The 8,165-nt window shown below is 40.3% G+C and overlaps 1 protein-coding gene across 1 annotated transcript; it reads right to left on the reverse strand.

Annotated features, from left to right (window-relative positions):
• Positions 1 to 4,531: 4,531 nt before the first annotated feature.
• On the reverse strand, positions 4,532 to 8,165 carry zic1 (zic family member 1 (odd-paired homolog, Drosophila)). The gene is made up of 3 exons (XM_007253766.4): positions 6,707 to 8,165; positions 5,930 to 6,093; positions 4,532 to 5,781 (listed from the first exon to the last, which is right to left on the reverse strand). Exons 1-3 carry the CDS (start codon positions 7,725 to 7,727, stop codon positions 5,581 to 5,583), a joined length of 1,386 nt encoding a protein of 461 aa, XP_007253828.2. The 5' UTR covers positions 7,728 to 8,165; the 3' UTR covers positions 4,532 to 5,580.

Genomic DNA, 8,165 nt, shown 5'->3' on the forward strand with positions numbered 1-8,165 from the left:
TGTAAAAATACTTTTTATATTATTATTTATTGTTATTTAAAAAAAAAAGAAACATATATATTTTTTAGTAAACCTAGTTATTATCCCAGCTATGTTGGACCATAAGGCTTATTTTTTAATAGCTACAATGATTACAATCCAAACAAGCTTATTCGACTTATTCTTAAGCCAGGAATAGAAGTGTGTATTAAACGTTTGCAACCCCTGATGGGACGTGGTGATGTTGTTAAAAAACAGAAAAGTATTAGGTGTATTTTTGTGACGCACATTTAAAAATAGTGTAAAAGGGAAATCTTTGCTTCTTGCGATTTTTCTGCCCAACATACTGCCTGTAGATGCAAAAAAAAAAAAGAAAAAGAAGAAAATAATAATTTAATATAATTTTTAACCCCCACCATCTGATACACTGCGAGTCTTCGAAAAATCCGCACCCGTTGTCGCAAAACAACTAATTGGAATGACCCCATTTAGCAAAGGCGTCAGGAGAGGCGACAACATAGACAAAGTCAACGCCTTCACAAATCTTCTGTGGCCCATTGTGTGTCATGGTGTCCACGACTGATGTGAGATGGGTCACGAAAACTCCTTATGACTCATGTTAGTTGACGGTTCTTTCTATAGTGGAGAGTGAACCAACCAGATTGCAATGAGGAATAGGAGATACATAGGCTTGACGTTTGGAGATCTTATATCTGCATTTTCAACATTATATCAACGTGCCTATTGTACATGTATTAACCTTAAATATTGTATTTTATATGTATTACTATTATTCTTTGTCATAATAATGATACAACATTGTCTAAAATTCAGATTCAAAGTTAGTCAAATGAAGGTTTATGACAAGTGCCTCAGTTAATGAAATCTCGGATGGATAAAAAGCTATACAATATATGTAAATATTTCAGCTGTGATGGCGTGATCACCACTTTGCGGGTCTCGGTTTCTTGTTGATTTTTTTTTTGTTTTCACGGAATAATTTTACATTTTACATACTATTAACACTACTTTAGTTATTATATTACATTGATTGGTTTCTAAATTTTAACAATTTTATTATTATTGCAATATCGATTTTTAAAGTTAGTAACTACCATTATGTGATTAGTAATATGTTGCACAAATTCTGCTTTTCGGTTTTGCTGGTCAACTTGGTAGCAAAAAAGCTACTCAGTGTCTGTCCTTCCAAAAATCTAAAGCACAATGTCGTGGGAAAGGGTGTTGCCATATCTGTTCCATGCAGCTTTTCATTTCAATAGTTGAATTATTACATATTTAATCTTCTGACGTCAAAATATGGGCCTTCTTTTATAAAGCGATGATAAATTACCCAACGTATACTGGTGAATTGGGGGTAAAATATACAATACATCTCCACGCAGAGCAACACTGGGAGTCTGCGGGCTCGAGGACGCCGATCCGCTTCTGCCAGCACGCGCTCTGTGGTGGAGTTTGACGCTCATCTTCTCTTCATGTTTAACAACAAGGTTTCCGTAAAAAAAAAGAAAACACTCCAGCATACAACAAGACAGGTCTGGAGTCATCCAAAGGTCATATATGAATGAACCGTGTGTCTGTGAGTGAGTGAGTGTGTGTATGGGGGTGGGGGGTTGGGGGTAACTACCTTTACGTTGCAGGAAAAAAAAGCATTGCAACTCTGGCCAACAGCTCTGCAGCAATCTGAGAAATTCATTGTTGAGTTTATAGCCTGCAGCTGAGTATATGCCCAAACGAAAATAGAGCTAAAAAGAGGGGCGGCCATTGAGTTTATATAGGCTATAGGCTTGCCTGAACGCACGTTAGTCTATAATATTAGGGTTCGTTTAAATGTTATGTAACTTGGAGGAGGAATTTTAAGGGCATAAAGTGACTCATATATCTCTCTCTCGAAGCTATGATTCCTCCCTCTAACGACGGTCCTGAAAAATGTTTGATACAAGAAGGTAAAAATTAAAAATGGACAACAAATGTTGTTTGTTTATTTGTGCCTCTATTAACGTTGTTTACAATAAATATATTAACTACAGGATACAAATATGTGTCTTTAATATTTTAAATAAGCAAACATGAATGTCAAATTATTAGGGAAGTCTGAACTAATTTTAATTAAAATGTTAATTTTAACGTCTGTTTAAAAATGTATCTCTACGTCAAATCCACGACTCTTGCTTATAGCAAAAGAGCACATCGCCATATTTATAGCGTTCTATGTCTTGCTATTTTATTTTCATAGCTCATAGTGTATACACACAAACACAAATGCACCTACAATCATACAAAGTTATTGCATACGCATGTACGGTTCTAGGTTGGATACAACATGGTTTAGGATAAAAACACGCAAACGACTAGATCAATCAGATAACATAATACATTGCATATAAAGTACTAAATGGTGACTATGCAGATTCTACAGCAGACTCATTACTTTTAGTTTCAGGGTTCAAACAATGCAATTTGCAGTGTTTTCACTTTTGTGGTAGGGTGGACATTGTTCTGTTTTCCAGGTCCCAACAAATGTAAACTTGCACTTTACTTCTCTTTTTTCAACAAAAATAATAAAATTGTTACATTTTAAGCAAACTCACATTTATTTTCTTTCTTAGGACTTGAATCGCCGTGTCTATATATATATATTTTTTTTCTAAAGAAGTCAAGTTAGATTATAAGGTAATACTTATTTGCTATTATTGTGCTTAGAAATTATATGAAGTCACGGGAACGCACGACGAAAGAAAACATGTATATTAAATATGCACGCCGACCCAGGACACAGGAGCTGCATTAAAAAAGATCACCCCGTATCCACAAGGTACTACTTTAAATAACCATCCACTCAAATACTGCTCTAAATCGAATGACTGAAAAAACGATTTCTATCATTTTCAACAAGCCCAACAGTGGAGTGAGGACGCACACAATCGCTTCCCGTCAAAATGAGAGCATAAAAGACGCATTGCATTGCACAGATCAATACATAACACTTTCTATTGCTAGTCTAACGGTGCATGAATGAAAATGTACCAGAACCTTAGAATAGATAGAGTGTTAAATAGAGTCGAACAATTCATTTTATTACCATCACTCACATATCTGAAAAGCTAATAACCCGTGAAAAAGAGAATATGAATGCATCTCGAAAAATCACCTCAGACATCATGCATCCCAACGCTATTGCTTATTAGCGTTTGAATGTGTTTCTCTGTGTGCGTGTGTGTTTTGTTTTTTTTCCCTTTCTCTTTTCTTTTCTGAAGTCAATATCTTTTTTTTGGCCACTCACACGTCCTTCCGTTCAGACGCACGCACACCGGTGCACCCGCGGGCACGCGCTCCTGCACACCCCCGGGGAGGGAATGTAAACACTGCAGGCTATTGCACGCTCCTTAATACCTCAGTCCTCCGAATACTGCAACATTGCAGACACTCGCAGACTATCATTTCATTTTATTTTTATTTGTTAACTGACGCCAAAACGCAAATAAACACAAACAGTCTCGAATTAGGAAATATTGCAGTGATTGGTTTATTAGTTCCAGCACAGGCTCGAATTCAGAAAAGTTGCAAAGTTGCACGCGCCACCAAACTCATTCTTAGTTGTGTTTATTTCTATGTTTAGCTCTTAACTAAAACTTGAACAAAAGTCAAACAACTTCAAATTTAAGTAGAAATCAGTATTGATACATTTTAAACATTTTCTTCAACATCCTGAAGTTGAAACCAACCATCTCTCATTATCATAACCCCCCCAAAAATAAAAATTCACGCGGTGCAGTGCACTGGCGTGTGCGAGTCATGATGGCTGATGTGATCTCTGCCTAATGGGGCGCTCAGGAGGGCTGCAGCCAGGAACAAAGCCCAGTACTGACTCTACATTTCAGCCCCCTCCAACTCCTACAAACTGCTGGATCGAGGATAATTAGGCGCCACAATTAAGTAACCTCAACAGTTTAGAGAGCAGGGCCACGTTGGTAAATAAATCCGTCACGACTTGTCGTGTTGAACACGAACATCCATCTGCACGATGGATCTGGACGCATAGGCTCGAGCTGGACGAAGTAGAAAATGCAATTAATTGAGGAAAAATCGGGCGATGTGGTTTAAAGTAGGCTGTGATGTGACCTGATGCGATTATGCTGACAGAATATAGAGTTAATGCATTGTGTGTCTGACTTGCCTTGAGTCCTGTGAATGAGTCCCTTTGGCGTGTAGATCGCATTTATATTAACATTAAAGGGTTAAATTAGATACTGGTACGGTTTACATTCCCTTCCCATTACCATTACTAGGGCTACTTGATGAGCTCAGGCATAATAAAACACGAGTTTTCAATTAAAAAATAGTTTAGTTTAGTTTGTATGCATACACACATAACCCTATATTCCGTAGAGACGCGCAAGATTGATATTATATATATATATATATATATATATATATATATATATATATATATATATATATATATATATATATATATATATATATATATATATCCCGTCAGGCATAGAGAAATAAAATGTGAAAGGCATTGTCGTTGTTGTTGTTGTACGTTTAATTCTTTAATATAGTACGAAATGTAACCAAACATGATTTGGAAAACTAAATTTTACATAACCCTACCAACGCATTTCTCCATAAATACCGATTAGGCCTAGCTCTAACATGAGTTACCGGTCCTTTACATGCGGATAAATATGGAAAAACTGAGCTATGTACAAGTAATAATTTCCTGCGACTGGCATTGCAATAAACAGATAGCTTTATATTTTATCACTTACATAAACAAGATTGACACGGAGTTTCAGGCTTTCACTACACAATTTTTATCGACATGACATTAAATAACAACAACAACTGTGCTACTCAGACTGGACTTGAGACGAAATGTTGCACTGGATACAAAAGCACATTAATACTAGTAATCGGTTAGGTAAACGTGTAGACGGTATAATACTGAGTAAATTCACATTTGGTACACATTAACTATAACATTCTTTGCAGTCAAGACTAATCATCGCAATATTCGTAAAGCCATCTCATTTTTCCATATATCTAGGGACCACATTTTTTTCACAAAAAAATCCCTTAAAACTGTATTATGACTATTTACAAAATAAAATATTACATTTGAAACTAGGTAAATCTTTATGTACAAAAAAGAAAAAGAAAAAGAAAATAAAACAGGATTTGTCCTGCTGGTGGCATGCAAGTGATCTCCGGTGTGTACAGTGTTCCTCTCAAAAAAGGGAGGGGTGATAATAAAAAAATAAAAGCTTAAAAATAACAAACAAACAAACACAAAATAAAAATTTATATGCATATTGGGGGGAAAGACTGGTAAGCTGGTTGTCGCCTTGCACCACGTCCATGCACGTTTTGCTATACAGTCATTTACCAAGGAAACCCACACATAGCTTATATATGAGGTTCTTCATTCTCTCCCTTTATCTCTCACTCATTCTCTTTCTCTCTGTCACACTTTTTAGGTCCTTGCGATCGGGCTGACTTTTCAGTCTTTGATTTTCCAAGCAGTCTTAATTCTGCAGTCTTTCTGTTTTCCTCTCTTTGCTTGTTTGAAAATATTTACACGTACCATTCGTTAAAATTTGACGACAGGGTGCTGTGAGCGGTCGTGTGGTGCACCGTAGACGAGGCTGCCGGCGATATGGAGCTGCTGCTCTGGTTCTCTGTGGACGGAGAGACGATGGTTGGGGGCGTGGAGGACTCGTAGCCTGAGCTGGCTGCTGGGGACGGCTGGGAGCCCTGGGACGTCGACTCGTGGACCTTCAAAACAAATAGAAAAATCATGGGAATTAATCATTGATATATAAATAGATATTTATTTCAGGTTGAGAAAAAAGAAGACACAAAATGTATTTTCAAAGAAAGCCATAAACATGAAAAAAAAAATATTTTTGATGTTGTCCCCTACCTTCATGTGTTTCCGGAGGGAGCTGGGATGTGTGTACGATTTGTCGCACATTTTGCACAGATATGGCTTATCTGACGTGTGGACGTGCATGTGTTTCTTTCGGTCGCTGCTGTTAGCAAACCTCCTGTCACAGCCGTCAAACTCACACTTAAAAGGTTTTTCACCTACAACACAAAGCGAAGCACAAAACAGACATTTTAAACCAGCGAACTGTTTAAACGCCACCAAAACAAGCTCTGAGAAAATTAAAGTTGTTCCCTATTAAATATCACAAGCGCTTAATATATAATAATTCATTTAAACAAGTGCATTTTATTTTTACATTAAAAAAAATACAATTTAGTACATTTCAATACAATTCTTATCATAATAATAATTAACATATAAAACTTCAAAATAACACTTAAAACAAAGACAAAAGTAATGCAATTAGACTGTTCTTATCATAAAAATAAACTGCCAGTCACTGACGATAAACCCAATTATTTTCTGTTTCATTTTCTGTTTCTGTTTCATTTATATATTTTTAATTATTAGTGATATTATTTATAAAGGCAATATTTTAGATAATGTTTTTTACAATTGTTTATATTTTGTGTGTACATATTTAAATAATGCTAACCACATGCTTTGTTCATTATTATTATTATTATTATTATTATTATTATTATTATTATTATTATTATTATTATTATTATGTCGTATAGTATTCCTGCATTTTTGCTACTTTAAATAAACCCAGAGCATGCAAAATCCAAGCATCTCCAATAATCTTACCTGTGTGAGTCCTCTTGTGTATTTTCAGGTTTTCTGATCGCGCGAACACTTTGCCACAACCGGGAAACGGACAGGGGAAAGGTTTCTCTCCCGTGTGCACGCGGATGTGGTTTACCAGTTTGTATTTGGCCTTGAAGGGCTTGCCCTCCCGCGAGCACTCCTCCCAGAAGCAGATGTGGTTGCTCTGCTCGGGTCCACCGACGTGCTCCACGGTGAGGTGCGTGACGAGCTCGTGCATGGTGCTGAATGTCTTGTTGCACGACTTCTTGGGGCTGCTGAGCTGCTCGGGTTCGACCCACTTGCAGATGAGCTCCTGTTTGATGGGCTGCCGCATGTATCGGAAGAAGGCGCCGGCGCCGTGGTGCGCGGCCGCCACGTTCACGTTCACGGCCCCGTAGCCGTGGAGAGGCGCGGGCGCATAGTGCTCGGGCCGCGGGCTCGCGGCCACGTGGCCGTACTGCTCGGCGGCTGCGCGTCCGTACACGTCGCCCGAGAAGCCCAGGCGCATCTGCCCGTTGACCACGTTGGGCGCCGCCTGCTCGTGCAGCCCGGGGAACAGCAGGTGTCCCGCCGCGTCCGAGGGCGCGTGAGGCGCCGCGAAGCTCCCGGCAGCTGCGGCGGCCGCGGCGGCCGACGCGAAGAGGCCGTGCTGCGCACCTGCCGCCTCGCCAAAGCCGCGGTTACGGAATAGGAAGTCCCGTGTGGAGTTAAATGTGGAGTACGAGCCCACGTGGCCCGCGTGGTGGTGATGCGGGTGGTGCGGGTGATGCGAGTGGTGCGGGTGGCCCAGGGCGGCCGCGGCGGCCGCGTAACCGGGCGCCTGAGAAGAGAACGCCGTTGCCTGGCTCGAGCCCAGGTCGTGGGAGCTGGGGTTCAGCTTAAAAGCGCCCATGCCGTCGGCGAACGGATTTATCCCCAAAGCCACGTCCCTGTCCGACACCTCGCCTGTTGAGTGATGTCTGGAGGAGCCGAAAGTAGTCACTCCAATCGCCGGGTACTGCGCTCCGGTGTCCAGCAGCATCTTCAAGCGTCTGCGGCGGGCGAAGAATGCGAGAATCACACACTCGCGCGCGCACACACACTCGAGCACACACTCCTCTCTCGACTAGTCTGTCTCTAGAACGGAGTGTTTTTACGCGGGCTTAAAGCGGGCTGCGCAAAAAAGGGAGTCCAACTCCAGTCCCCCTTCTATTTCTATTTACTTTTTTGCGTTGTTGCTTTTTGCCTTTTTTCCTCTCTTCTTCTCTTTCAACCCTGAGGAATTCCCCCCGAAAAAAGTCCGGCCCGTCCGATGCGCGGCGCAAATCATGTGCGGTTTTCTCGTCTCGTGCTGTTTTTTTGCGGTTCGCCTTTCCCGCGGTGCAACTTTTCACCTCCTCAGTCAGGCGGTGAGCTCCAGACTGATAGTCGCAATCATTCCTGCAGATAAATGAATTGAAAAGACAACACAGTCCGACCC

Source organism: Astyanax mexicanus, chromosome 6 (genome assembly GCF_023375975.1).
Source record: "Astyanax mexicanus isolate ESR-SI-001 chromosome 6, AstMex3_surface, whole genome shotgun sequence".
Taxonomy (NCBI): Eukaryota; Metazoa; Chordata; class Actinopteri; order Characiformes; family Acestrorhamphidae; genus Astyanax; species Astyanax mexicanus.

What these genes read in the sequence shown, in the direction of transcription:
- zic1 (XM_007253766.4), bottom strand. Translation starts at nt 7,727, where the DNA reads ATGCTGCTGGACACCGGAGCGCAGTACCCGGCGATTGGAGTGACTACT. An exon ending in ACACAAGAGGACTCACACAG is followed by an intron (nt 6,094 to 6,706) that starts GTAAGATTATTG and finishes TTTGTGTTGTAG; the next exon opens with GTGAAAAACCTTTTAAGTGT. An exon ending in CCCTCCGGAAACACATGAAG is followed by an intron (nt 5,782 to 5,929) that starts GTAGGGGACAAC and finishes TTTGTTTTGAAG; the next exon opens with GTCCACGAGTCGACGTCCCA.